The sequence below is a fragment of the Maniola hyperantus genome, chromosome 3 (genome assembly GCF_902806685.2).
Source record: "Maniola hyperantus chromosome 3, iAphHyp1.2, whole genome shotgun sequence".
Classification (NCBI taxonomy): domain Eukaryota; kingdom Metazoa; phylum Arthropoda; class Insecta; order Lepidoptera; family Nymphalidae; genus Maniola; species Maniola hyperantus.
In genome coordinates this window covers 16,479,165-16,494,082 of record NC_048538.1, presented here as the reverse complement: position 1 = coordinate 16,494,082, position 14,918 = coordinate 16,479,165, and the positions used below count along the sequence as shown (strand labels likewise).

The 14,918-nt window shown below is 41.1% G+C and overlaps 2 protein-coding genes across 2 annotated transcripts; one reads left to right on the top strand and one right to left on the bottom strand.

The window, feature by feature from the left end:
- Positions 1-431: 431 nt before the first annotated feature.
- Positions 432-12,537, top strand: Hsepi (D-glucuronyl C5-epimerase). The gene is made up of 8 exons (XM_034984058.2): positions 432-644; positions 2,506-2,623; positions 3,027-3,169; positions 4,647-5,222; positions 5,847-5,981; positions 6,610-6,794; positions 7,270-7,434; positions 8,109-12,537. Exons 2-8 carry the CDS (start codon positions 2,512-2,514, stop codon positions 8,473-8,475), a joined length of 1,683 nt encoding a protein of 560 aa, XP_034839949.1. The 5' UTR covers positions 432-644; positions 2,506-2,511; the 3' UTR covers positions 8,476-12,537.
- A 993-nt stretch (positions 12,538-13,530) lies between these two features.
- Positions 13,531-14,807, bottom strand: LOC117996125 (uncharacterized). Its single transcript, XM_034984126.2, has 2 exons — positions 14,198-14,807; positions 13,531-13,839 (listed from the first exon to the last, which is right to left on the bottom strand). Exons 1-2 carry the CDS (start codon positions 14,468-14,470, stop codon positions 13,645-13,647), a joined length of 468 nt encoding a protein of 155 aa, XP_034840017.1. The 5' UTR covers positions 14,471-14,807; the 3' UTR covers positions 13,531-13,644.
- Between the last annotated feature and the right edge of the window lie 111 nt (positions 14,808-14,918).

Here is a 14,918-nt window from a genome sequence, read left to right as displayed (position 1 = left end):
TAAGCTAGTAGTTAACGCTAAAGATTTGACTCAAATCCTGTTTGATTAAAAATACTGGCTCAGGCCTTATTATAGTTTTTGCATTTCACGAGTGCGAGTGGCTCATGCTTGTTTTTAAGTCGTATCGGTATAAGTAAGGTAGGTACGCTAAATGTGTGCGTTTGCGAGCGCTTGCGACTGATTGGTCCGAAATGCACACACACTTACGCAATGCCCGTGTAAACGACGTAACAACAAGTAGAGTTCACTCGTCTTCGTGAATTGTAAGAACTGTAACACCAATTAGAGCAGACTCAAAAAACCCGGAATCCAAGCTTGGGAACTGTTTTGAAAAAAAATACTGCCAATGTCATTTGTCAAGTGGTTCTGTGTCTATGGTCAGTGATGTCAATGTCAAAACTCACCACAAAACGTCATTTGTATGATTTGTAATTTGTAATCAAAGTGCAAGCACGGCAATGCACCGTTCTATGATTAATTTCAACGTTTTTACTGTAAATATTTGAGCTAATAATAGATAAGTGAAAGTTAAATGAGTGCGCATTAGTTTTGCAAGAACTTGTGTTGCTAATAATGTGATTAAATGCACCAAGAAGTGTCCACATCACTTCATACAACGCAACGGATGGATCGCAGTGTTTTGAGTACGTATATCTCGATAAATTATCCTCTATTTGGCATGGTACTTCACATGAATTTATCATTCTGTATTGCCGTAATAAGACAAGTAATCTCTGGTTTAGTTTTATACCTTGAGCAGCATGTCAACAAACGTTAAACTATTTATAACGCCTACGCAAACCTATGTCGTTTATGAACCTGTTTTAGATTCGTTCCATGTCTGTTGCTGTATTAATGTGTGTTTTGGCCTAAACCTTAATCCTATGTTAAATAAACTAGTTAAAGAAAATGTTAAGAGTAACATTTAAATTGTATTTCAATAAATTATAATAAACTAGCTGATGCCCGCGACTTCGTCCGCGTGGAATTAGGTTTTTCAAAAGTCCCGCGGTAACTCTTTGACTTTCCGGGATAAAAAGTAGCCTATGTCCCTCTCCAGGTCTTTATATAATATACCCATGCAAAAAATCACATCAATCCGTTGCACCATTGTGACGTGATTGAAGGACAAATCAATAAACCAACAAACAAACATACTTTCGCATTTATAATAAGGGTACTGATTGTTATTCAAAACGGGTAATAAATTACACTTCTTGATGGTCGCTTGTTGGATTTGTAAGATGATATAGTAGTGATAAACATAAAACTAAAGCTACGAGGGTTCCAAACGCGCCCACGTTTGAGAAAAGAGACTCTGTAGGTATTTAACGTCAGTAAAGTATTAAAATTCTGACTTCAAGTACTTAAGCTGAAGAAGTGGAGGGCTGCATATTTTGTGGCCGGGAGAAATTGCTAGTAGTTCTTTGCCCACATTTGCCACTGGGACAGTCTCCTCTCAGAATGAAAAGGGTTTGGCCACTATCTACCACAGTGGCGAAGTGTGGATCGGTAGACTTTACACATCTTTTAGAAATTTATGGGGAACTCTCAGTAATGGCCTCAAGATGTTTTCCTTCACTGATAAAGCAAGTGATATTTAATTGCTTAAAATGCACGTAACTCCGAATAGTTAGAGGTGCATGCCTGGGATTGAATCCCCAACCTCCGGAATAGAAGGTCAATGTTTTAACCACTAGTGTATCACCGCTTTTTTCCAGTATTTCTAGATAACTTAGAAATAAAAGTCACCCCATCAGGCCCCCTGGATTTCTAGGAAAATATACCTTTGCACCTGCTGTAAAAAAAAACCAGTTGAGGCAGAACTTTGTTCAATTACAAGCGCTCAGCAATCCTACAGACAACTTGAAACTAAAAGTTGCCTTATGAGGCAGATTTCTAGGAATGTATACCCTTGCACCTACTGTACTAAGAAATCTAGGTGCAGCAGAAATTTGTGGAGTTACCCCCGGTTCCTACTTATTGTCTGCTGGGCCCGGATTTTAATTGAATCTACCAATGGCAGAACATTTTATGTGACGCTATTCACACTTGTCTGTAACCGATTTTGTACCACTTGAACATCTGATTAAAATCTGGGGCGACCAACAACAAGTGGGAACGGGAGGTCACAGGGGCTTAGCAATCCTTAATTTTTATTTATTCATAGACTAGCCTTCGGCAGCAATCTTACCTGCTGGCAAGTGATAATGCAGCCTAAGATGGAGCCTTGCCTATTAGATGCCTATTCCCTCTTGATTTGAAGGTACCCATAGTAAAATTAATTTAAACTAAGATTCACCACATATTGCACCTGGAAGAGGCAAAAATCATGTCGGCCAAGAAGCTGCTGCTGTCCCTGGCGGCAATCAGTATTGGGCAAGAACTGTAAAATGGGGGCGATCACAATAGATTGGCAACGGTCAACGTGATACAGGGTCTGAATAGCTCTGCACAACCGCCAAACACCAAGAAGAAGAGTCACCACAATTGAATGTCCTGCAGGTTGTCATGATGATGCTGGTGCGGCTGAACATGCGTATGGCGCTGGCGGCGCTGTGCGGCGGCATGCTGCTCGTCACGTTGTACTGGGGCCACTGCGGCGACGTGGTGCGGAGACCCAGTGAGTACTTCTTCCATTTCTTACAACTAGTACACCCTAATTAGCACATACAGATTTGTCTGTTTTGATGGATAATAGGAAATTAAGCTTGTGGGGCCTTGTAACAGTTGTATTAGGCGAATAAAAGGAATATGAATTTCATCATCATCATCAACCGATAGACGCCCATTGCTGGATATAGGTATACTCTCTCTCTGGTAGGAAGTTCCACATGCCACAGTCTTGCGCCACCGCCTGAATCCAGCGACTCCCTGCAACTCGCTTGATGTCGTCCATCCACCTAGTGGGCCGTCCTCGAACACTGCGCTTTCCGGTGCAAGGTCGCCATTCCAGCACCTCGGGACCCCAATGTCTATCGGTTTTTCGAACTATGTGAATATGAATATCCCCTTTTTGTCTCCAGTAAGTTCAGTGCTGTCAAACGCACTGACGGAGCGGTCGAGCGATGAGATCGAGTGCTGGATCAACGGCGAGTACTCGGTGGCGTGTCTGCGCGACCGCGACCAGGTCTACGTGCCCTTCTCATTCATACACAAGTATTTTGAGGTACGAGGTATCTATGAGTTAGGGCGTTTGTGCACTCATCACACAAAAAATCGGATCGCCGCGTTTTTGCTTACATAAAAACGCGAATACGAATGAGTGCACAAACGCCCTTAGGGTACTATCTCACTAGCACACGAGTGGCGGCGCGGCGCCATGAAAAGAAAAGAAACCATGAAAAGTATCAGTTGTTTCGTTTATTCACCAAGATGCAGTTAAAAATCTTATTGTATCAGTAACCATATTATAAATGTGAAAGTGTGTTTGTTTATTGGTTTGTCGGTTTGTCCTTCATCACGTCGCAACGGATCGACGTGATTTTTTGCATGGGTTTAGTTCAAAGACCTGGAGAGTGACATATTAGGCGACTTTTTATCCCGAGAAATCAAAGAGTTTCCACAAGATTTTTTAAAATGTAAATCCACGCGTACGAAGTCGCGGGCATCAGCTAGTAGAATAATAATGTTAGAATTTAATATTAACGATCTCATTTCTATTTTAATAACGTTAGTGCTCATAATCTATCGCATGTAAACTGACTGGGCTGGCTCCCTGTGGGACTGAAGTTTCCAATCCTGAAGTTTATGTGAAAGCAACTTGATACTGCACTTAGATTACGAACAGTAACAAGATTGTTCAATATTGAGCCTTGATCAGTTATATTATCCTACTAATTGACAGTGGCGGATTATCCCTAAGGCAAATTAGGCCTAGGGGCGCGAGATTACAAAGGGGCGCGTGCGATCATGTTAAGAGTTGAGTTTCTATGCAAAATCTTGGAGTGACCGCCTCTTCTGAGACTCTCGAGAGTCTGACAATCCGCATTTAGCCAGCATGGTGGAATATGGTCAAAACTTTCTCATTCTGAGTAAGGATGGATTGCTGATGATGCTGATGATGAATTAAGTACACTGTGTTATTTGCCAGCTCCTTAATTATGAAAGACAAACTTAAAATAACTGATAAGTGATATTATATTGAACAAAGTAAGTAGGTATTGAATTAGACTTTATATGTCGAGTTTGGATTGCTTTTCGTGATAAGCTTAAAAGCAAATATTTGTTGGCACGGTTAAGAGGTCATTCTAGACAAATAAGATATTTTGATAAGGAGTAGAGATATGGTTACAAATCGTTTTTTTTTTTAATAAAGAATATTAGCCATGTTAAATGACTAATATTCTCCTTTCCTCTCCAATCAAACGTAAAGCTTGTGCTAGGAGTAGGTACTAGGTACGACAATAGTGCAACGGGTGGGGTTTGAACCAGCGACCTTTCGGTTTTCAGTCTGCTCCTTTAACCGTTGAGTTATCGAGACTTTAAATTGAGAACCTCTTTCTTTTTAACGGGCGGGGTTTGAACCAGCGACCTTTCGGTTTTCAGTCCGTTCCTTTAACCGTTGAGTTATCGAGACTTTAAATTGAGAACCTCCTACTTTTTTATCGGTCAATAATTTTGAACAGTTATTTTCTTTTTGACAGATATACGGCAAAATAACTTCAATAGATGGCATGGAAAAGTTTCAATGGTCTCACAGTTACAGCAAAGTTTACCACCCGAAGAAGAAATACGATCCTCGCGGTACTTTCGCGACTTTCGAAAACTACAACGTCGAAGTCCGCGACCGAGTCAAATGCATCAGCGGCATCGAAGGGGTACCAGTTTCCACCCAGTGGGAACCGAAGGGGTTCTTCTATCCGACCCAAATAGCACAATTTGGGTTAGCACATTACAGCAAGAATATTACTGAACCGGAACCTAGAATAAGGGTTTTAGAAGACGGAGAAAAGTTTCACGAAAACTGGATCGTCAGTACAGACGCGGTGATGACGAGGGAATATGATCCAGAACTAAAGGCTAATGTGTTAAGGTTTTCGACGACGAACCACGCGTCCAGCCAAGTGTGGTTGAAAGTTAATATCACCCATGACTTTGTCTTGAGTATGGATCTAATGTTGAAACCTAATTCGTCAATGACAGTGGTTTTACAGAATAAGGAAAAGAAGGAGACGGTATACCTGCATTATGTGACGAGTAAGCAGTTGATATCTGCACAGGTTTGTTAGATATACTTATATGAACTATACTTATGACACTAGCTTATGCCCACAACTTCGTCCGTGAGGACTATACCCCCTATTTTACCTCTTTAGGGGTTAATTTTTCAAAAATCCTTAGCATAATAGCTATCTGCATGCCAAATTTCGGTCCGATCCGTCCAGTATTTTAAGCTGTGCGTTGATAGATCAGTCGGTCAGTCACCTTTTCCTTTAATATATTAAGATACAGTAATAGCCCAATGGTTAAGATTCGAAATGTCGGGGGTTCAAACTTCACGAATTCGATTTCTCACTAATTCATATTTAATTGCTTGAAAGAAGTTAGAGGTCAGGGTCTGCCTGGGATCGAAGCCAGACCCCCTGACTAGGAATTCTTAACCACTAGGCTATTACCGCTTATAAATATTATATACCACTTATAAAAAACTCGCTGATGCCTGCGACTACGTCCGCGTGGATTTTAAAAATCCCGTGGAAAATCTCTAATTTTCCGGGATAAAAAGTAGCCTATGTCTTCTCCAGGTCTTTAACTATACCCATGCAAATATCACGTCAATCAATAGCCACGTGATTGAAGGACAAACCAACAAACAAAATGGTTAAGTGGTGATGTGTTTGCAGGAGGACCACATCTACTACGGCATCGGCGTGGAGCAGAAATGGCGTCGCCTCACTCGGGACCTCATTATTGATATGCAGAAGGGCTGGGCGCTACAAGACCGGCCCAAACGGAAATCGCCGAGAAATAAATTTAAGGTATGTAAGTTTATGTAGTGAGTTATATTTCTGCACTTATTAGGAGTTAATTTTTCAAATTTTTTTTCTAGCGAATGCCTACGTCATAATAGCTATCTGCATGCCAAATTTCAGCCCGACCCATCCAGTAGTTCGAGCTGTGCGTTGATAGATCAGTCAGTCATTTTATATATTTAGATAAAAGTAATTACCACATATATATGTATATATAATTATTACATATGCTAAGCGGCGACAGAGGCGCTACAGGTCACAACAGTGTTGCCAGCCGATTTTTATTAAATCGAGCCTAGCTTTCCTACAAACTCAATTGGCCCCGATTCTCTAGTCTCTCTCTAAACTAAATTTGGAGTGTCTGCATCCTTTTCTTTTTACTAATGCTAAAAAAGGAACGGAACATGACTTTCACATTTAAAGACTCTAAATTTTAGTGCACAATACAAATTTAAACAGTAGGTTCGCGAGTGCGTGCTAAAATCACGGGTTTTACCATCTAAAATATAAATTTAGAAATGTCAAACTGCTTCTGTCCTTTTCATATTACAATGGTGGGAAGGGGGTGCGAATACTCTAAAATTAGGTTGTGCTTAGAATCGGTGCCATTGTCAACTTTTGGTTCCGTGTTCAGATATCGAGTATAATTCTGAGCGGGTCGGGCGCAGTGAACGACGTGAAGGTGTCGTCATCATCGCACATGGCACACTTCTTTGCGGCCGCGCGCTGGCTGGTGGGCGCGCAGAGGGCGCGGGGCGGCTGGCCGGTGCACGCGCGGAGACGCCTGGCGCCCGCCGCGCCCGACCTTAGACCTGGATGGTGAGTTCCTCACATTCTTCGTGGCCGCGCGCTGGAACGCGGAGCCCTACTTTGTGCCTGTTCTTACTCGCATTTAATCACTTGTTTTGTCACCAGCTGGCTAATTCGTTGGGCTATGTCGGTCACTCTGGTTCTCCTACGGATTTCCTCGTTACGGATTTTGTCCCTCAGAGAGATATCCAACCTAACCTGAGCGACTTTGAACTTGAGCGACTTGACCGACATAACCCAATGAATTAGCCAGCTGAAGTGGCAGTGGGCAGGCCACGTCTGCCGCAGACCCGATGACAGATGGGGCAGACGTGTTCGAGTGGAGACCGCGTATCGGCAAGCGTATTGTGGGACGACCTCCAACCCGCTGGACTGACGACCTTAAGAAGATAGCGGGAAGTGGGTGGCTGAGGAAAGCTCTTAGGAAGGCATATGTCCAGCAGTGGACACAAACAGGCTGATTGATTGATTGATTTGTCACCAGGCACTCAGCAATGAGCCAAGGTCACGCGATATCGGTTCTATCTCGCGCGTATCACCGCAGTGGCGACGCGAGCTACCTGCGCGCGGCGCAACGCGCCCTGTACTTGCTGGACGTGCCGAGTCACTCCGGCGGAGTCAAAGCCATGTGGATGGACAAATATCTGTGGTGAGCCTTTTGTTAAACTAAATAGGGCTGAGCTTGACTGCTATCACATCAAAGTAGGTGATGATGCAGCTTTGGGCGGAGTGCCCTTGCCTTAAAAGTGCCTATTGCATCTTCTTTTGAAGGTTCCAGTATTGTGATTGGCTGGGAAACGAAAGCCGAAAAAGCATTCCATATTCTAGCAATGCGTATTAGAAACGAGAGAGCGAATCGCTTCGTATGAATCCATGGAATTTCGGCTATGGAGGGGTGCAGTCGAGCTTCTGTTCGTAGGTCAGATCGAGACGTCCGCTCTGCTGTGCTATTTCTAAAAATCAGTCAACTACACAAATTAGTCTTTGAGTTTTCGCCAAAAAACGTGCAAACATAAACTGATATTTCTAAAAAAGATTTTATACGTTGGATCAAGATTTTTGGTTAGTTTGGTCCCACTAGCATATTTTTGGAAATACCCACGTTTTTTGGTCAAAAATTACTTTTTCCAGTTGTGCGCTTTTTGGAGCAAACTTCCGAAACTAATTATCTCTGGAAGTTTCACAGGCCTTGCATTCCTGTAGGCTACATGAATCGACATAAAAAGTGGTGATACCCTATTTATAGGAATTTTACTCTGTCGGGACACACAATCGCAGAATTCAATAGAAAGGTATAAAGAATTCTTCCTTAATCACTTCCAGGTACGAAGAATACCCAACAAAGCCGCCCCTCTTCGTTCTAAACGGCTTCATATACACGCTTCTGGGTCTCTACGATCTACACGTGATCGAAGGTGAGAACTCCATATCTCTAGCCAAGAAAATGTTTGAAGACGGCATGATCTCCCTCAAAGCCTTACTCCCCCTATTCGACACGGGCAGCGGAAGCTTCTACGACCTAAGACATTTCACCCTCGGAGTGAGTCCCAATATTGCCAGGTGGGACTACCACGCGACTCATGTGAACCAGCTGTACCTTCTAGCTGGTCTCGATCCTGATCCGATTTTGATTAACACGGCCAAAAGGTGGGAGGGCTATATGCAAGGGAAACGGGCGGCCCACAATTGACGTGTCGAATAATCGTACAGAGGTTATAAACCTTTGAAAAAACTTCGCCAAGAATTGTTTTGACGCTGGCATGCTCTCTCTCAAAGCCTTACTCCCCCTATTCGACACGGGCCGCGGCGACCTAAGAGCCCTGGCGACTTTTTGTAGCGATACAGTAGCGATGCTGTCGCGCGTCCGCATCGATACAGTCGCGAAGCGGTCGCTAGCTGTGTGCCCTCGCCCACGGTCTCAGATTCAGTCGCGATGCAAACGCGATATTGTCGCGCTTCTGTGTCGTTACAAACGAGAAAAAATGTTGCACGGATGCTCGGTTCTCTATTCACGCGCCACCCTTCCTCCGTTCTTCCCCCGATGTCATCCGACAAAGTCGCGCGTTTGCATCGATACAGTCGCGATGCAGTAGCACGTTGCAAATGCGACTAACACGCGTTAGTAGTGATGCTGGCGTGCGTTTAGTAAACGCGCAACAGCATCGCTACAAAAAGTCGCCGTGGGCGAGGGCTCTAAGACATTTCACCCTCGGAGTAAGTCCCAACATTGCCAGATGGGACTACCACGCGACTCATCCAGCTATACCTTCTAGCTGGTCTCGATTCTGATTAACACGGCCAAAAGGTGGGAGGGCTATATGCAAGGGAAACGGGCGGCCCACAATTGACGTATTGAATAATCGTATAGAGGTATGACCTTTGGAAAAACATCTGATGGACATGACTCGATAAGTTCCAGAAATATCAATGTTAGAATTGCTGAAAGTAATAGGTCCAAATCCATACTAATATTATAAATGCGAAAGTGTGTCTGTCTGTCCGTTTGTCAGTCAGTCTGCTAGCTTTTCACAGCCCAACAGTTCAACCGATTTTGATGAAATTTGGTACAGAGTTAGCTTACATTCCTGGAAAGGACATATGCTACTTTTTATCCCGGGAAATTAAAGAGTTCCGGGATTTTTAAAAACCTAAATCCACGAGGACGAAGTCGCGGGCATCATCTAGTACTTAAATACATGAACAAAGTTATCTAGTGCGTTACGGCAGTGATTGTTCAGAAAACCCTATCGTCTTATGGACCCCTAACATGGCTCAGCTTTAGCAAAAAAGTCATTAATTAATTTGTGACCAAATAAGACTGAGTGTAGGAATTATGCACGGATTCTATCCTAATTTATTTTGTTTTTTATATAAATACCATAAAATTTTGTAATGTAAAAGATTATAATACACTTTAAAACATGTTTCCTATAAAAAATACTCGATCAAACAAGTATGGGAACCCACTTCATAGACTAATGCGGCTGTCACTTTTCTACTAAATTGGTAGAAATCGGTACAAATTTGTATATAAATATTTCTATAATTATGACCACTGACTATGTATAAATTATTGGACTTTAGCCAAATAAATACATTTGTCGTTTAAGACTGACTATATTCTGCAAGATCTGGCAAAAAAACTAACGATTTAATGTTTCATAAAAACTATCCTTATAATATTCTATAAAAATCAATTAATACAGTTTAAACAGTTACAACCCGTCGGAAATATCTGCGCACCTCGCTGTAATGCGCTTCCGAGCAGTTCGTCCGTTTTCGCCTATCGTACCGGTGCCGACGCAAGCACGTTGCATGTTGTCACTAAGCCAGGTTCTCAGATATTTCTCAGGTTCTACCACTTTTATAAGTTACGCCGATGTAAACATCTCAGCCAATCATAGCGCGCGTCCGTCCGCTATTGGTCGTTGCCTACGCGTCATTTTTGTGCGCGCGAATTATGAGCGAGATAGCGCAAGTCTCTGTTGTTCTTGTGTTTGAACTCTTAACTTCAAGTAATAAAGCCTGTATTTCATTGGTGTACATTCTGTTATAGTCGGCATTAGATTGCGCCTTTCTGCGCTAACAAATTTTGCCGATGCGACTTATGAAAGTGGTATATGTACTGTACAGTGCGACAAGGCTCTCTTGGCACTTCAATGACATTGACAGGGGGGCGCTGTTGGAGAACAAAGGCTTAGAATATTCAAACAAGAACAAAGGGGACACTTGATGGGGGCAACGTTAGTTCCGATTTTCGCCACGCGTCAATATAGCCTTGTCGCACTGTACTTTGTTGTTATTTATGTACTTAAATCATATAATCTCAAGTGATAAGAATATATTATTTAACGCAAAAGTCAATGAAATACTTATGAAACCATATCAATGTAAATACGTAGTGGTATAAATGCAGTTTAAGCTTAGGAATAAAATTACTACGTAGTAGAAATGTAGATATCTGTATATTATTGTTTAAATTAAGATATATTTTATGTAATGTTTTGATTACTTATTCACAATTTCTAAGTCACTGAAATCGAATCTAATTTAAAGATAAGTAAGGCTTTTCACTAATTTATGCTTAAAGTTTACATATAATATGATTAATATGTAAATGATTCGAGGAATAGGTATTTAATAAGTTGTTTGTATTAGTCCCGCAAATTGCTAATGCTCGTGGCCACCATTTTAGTGATGTCAGCACTATACTGAAGTTTCTCGCTGACGGTGTATTTTAAATTTCGGCTGACGTCAAAATGACGTCATTTCGATGTTAATGAGACATGGTTCCAGCGCAATAGCAATTTGCGCGCCTTACATTAAATATCGTCTTGCCAAATTGGCTTTATAAAGAAAACTTTTATTGTTAATTTTTATCGTATTAATATATTAATGATGATTTTTACCGGATACTGAGCGTATGTAATAATATGTATACGTAATGACAGATACCTCTGTTATTTTATATGTATAGGTAATGTAAGGTATTATCACAATTTTTTGTTTAGTGTCGTATTTATTCTTCAACTGTGACAAATAGTTCTCAACTTATTTATTTTTTCGAAGCATAATCTTTAATTTTTAAATTATGCAATTATTACTAGCCCGCTACACACCTTTATTACCTGTTATCTCCCAAAGCCACCATGATGTAAACTTCATAGTCGCTGATCGTTACTCCCTGTGTTGGGGACAATAGGCAGAGAAACTTTCAGCTTTTATAAAATAACGAAGGTCTGGCACGTGGTGGCTTTTTATTCCTCTTTTTTATGATATTAATAGTATAATCTATTCGGTTGTGATCCGAAGCACAAAATAAAAATAAAATATTATCAGATAATTGTATAAAAGTTGTAGTAAAAGTTCTAATGATAAAAAAATACTCTGGATAAATGTGTAAATGGGAAAAATGGAACAACTGCAATATACTTTTAAAAAAACATTTATTTACATTACTTTCTGCTGTGTACTGTATTTTAATACTTTTGAAGCAAAAACAATACTGTGGTGGTAATTCTGATGGCGAAATACTATAACCTATTTTAACACAGCTTAGCGACCTATTTTAATGTATATAACAGGTACATACCACGATTAATTTTTGTTTTTATTTGTCAATATTTCAACCCACGGGTTGCACGGGTCGTGGTCACGACGGGATGTACCCGTTATATAGGTACATTAAAATATGTCGTTAAACCACGAAATAAGCTTAAAATCAACAGCTTAGCGGTTTGGGCGCTCTTACATATTAAGATGAGTTTCAGTTATCAGCTGTTTGGCATCTTGTCAATACCTGCAGAAAACTCCAAAAAAATCCTAGTTTTGTATTTAAGGTGCACTTAAGTAGTGATGAAGTATTTGGCTATTAGGACTTTATTTTTATAAGTTAAATGGTTATGATGTCTTATTTAATATTTATTGATTAGAAACATTCCACTCTTATGAGCTTACTAGTAGTTATCACTCGTAGTCATTATTTTAGTTTTTATTTGTTAACTGCTGTTAAAGTTGTGCAGCAATGGTGTTAGGTGCAACCCGTCGGAAATATCTGAGAACCTGGCTTAGTGACGTCATGCAACGCGCTTGCGTTGCTCCGTAAATGAGGCCTAGCCGTCTTTGCAACAGGTCAAACTTGTAGGTTTCTGCATATAACATCATTGCGGGCAACAAAATGTATGAACTTCTGTATACATTGTAGAGTTAGTGAATGCACCTTGTGAGTGACAATAAAACATCTCTGAACAATTTGGTTCGTTTTATTCTTGGAAAGTTCTTTAACTAAACATCTGGACAAGACGTTACTTGTGGTTACGTCGTACGCAAGCACATTGTACAAATGTGCGTGCCTGACGGATCTATCGGTCGCGAGCAAGAGTAGAATATTCCTTTGTATATAAGCATGAGCTACGCACAGTCGTGACGTCTCATATATTTTCATAATAGATATAATATGTACCTACTATGATTATATCATACGGCGGAGTAATTTCATTTGTTCTGTAAGTACCTTATCACGACTCAACCGAGGCCGACGATGAACGAGAAACGAGTAGAACTAGAAACTATAAACGAGTTGGCGATCAGCGGGAAGCGAGTGTGTAGTTTCGATAGTTTTGTCGCCGGGCTATAAGCGAGTGTGCAAGTGCGACGAGCGATTACTCGCGCCATTCGCCCGCGGTCGCTGTCCTGTGCAAACCTGCGTGTGCGTTACACGTGTTTACAACAACAGCGAGCGAGCATAGCTGAACGAATATCGCTGAGCTAGTTTATTTATGAAAGCTCGTCGCTCAGCGACAAAACTAGTAAAGCGTGTCGTCGCTGGCAGTGTGAACAGTCAGAGAGCAACTTTTGATATATGCATCTCTTTCGTTTACACGGAATGTACATTTATTGTGCATTTCTTGAGAGAGAAAATTGCCGATAGTTAGTCGTTTTCTCGCCGGCGCGACGGTCGGACCACTGCCTAAATATTATCTTTACGAAAGGCAAACGCTTGCATCCTGGAGACGGACATAGAACCGATAATTACGATCTCATTCAAGATCCACGCGGATGAAGTCGTGGGTAAAAACTAGTGCGTACTTTATGTACCTACTATACTACGTATAGTACAGGTCGAGATGGCAATCGGGATGGGGATACCCCGCCTCATACACCGATTGCCATCTGACGTTTTAGGTAAAACAGCGAGCTTCCACAAAAGCAAAACTTTGACAAATAAAACGAATAGGCAAAACTCCTCAAAAGTTATAATAAGATTTTTCATTATCATACAAGACTAAAAACATCGCTCATAATAAAAATATGATTTTATTATGATATGAACATCTTATACTGTAATCTTGTATTGTGGCTATGCGTGTCCGCAAGTCTGCAGACGAACCAGCGCGCGCTTCTCGGCCATGCGCATCTTGTCGAGCGAGTCCTGCATCTCGGGCCACGGCTCGTAGCGCTGGTTGATGATGACGAGCTTGTGCACGGTGGGGTTGCGCAGGTCCATGGTGCGCGAGATGTTGGCGCGGCTGTGCGCCGTGTACACCACGTCCACCTGCGGAACGGTGGCGAGTGAACTAAGTGTAAAAAGTACTCTGTGGAACTAAGTCTAGGCTTGTCAAAAAAAATCGACATATCGATATTTTTTGTTCGATATATCGATATTTTTGAGCGATATTTAATTTTTCGATGTATCGATGTATCGATATAAAATTCCATATTAACTCCCAGTAGTTCTTCACGGCGTAGATCAGGTGCAGCCTCTTCAGTAAAGGCACGTCGTACTGCGAGGCTGGTATCAGCACTCCATACCGGGTAGGTACCTGTTCGCGCTTTGATTTTCAGTGTTATTAAAGAGGTACCTAATATGAATGACAACTGTTAGGTGTGTTAGGTATATTTGTAATACTAGCCTTATGGAAAGAAGCCCATATTATGGACAGTGTCAAGAGAGTAAGACTAGTCAGCGTGATGAGGGCCAGAGGGATCAACTCCCAGTAGTTCGTCAAGGCGTAGATCAGGTGCAGCCTCTTCGGTAAAGGCCTGTCGTACTGAGAAGCGGGAATCAGCTCTCCACACCTGCTCGCGCTTTGGTGGATCAGTCGGGAGAGACTCTTGACTCCGGTATTCGGCACTAGAAGGGATCTCGTGAGAGGGTATATAGGTCTAAAGAATTTCGAAAGCATTTTATAATATCGAAGCCGAAATCTTATCAAAAATTTGACATTCAAATGAATGATGTGTTAAACCGATTGTCATGAAAAGTTTTTTTTGCTTTCAGTTTTTGATGTACCTACCTACTTCTATATATTTTTGTACGATATCAAAAGTTAATTTAATTTTAATAACTTACTATTTCATAACTTCATTTTAATATTTTTTTATTGTTTTTCGGATTATCAAAACGCAAATCGAATTATTTTTTATTATTCTCCGAAGTAGGTAATGGTATGTTAGAATTCCTGGCAAGTGGCATATCGATTTTTTCATATTTTTTCTTGGATTTTTTCATTTTTTTAGTCATGGTCATTTGTCAATCAATTAAAAATGCCATGGTCTTGTCAATTGAATGAAATTCAAAAGTCAAACAACTTAAATCAATAAAAACCTAATTCTCAAGAGCAAATTATTTGG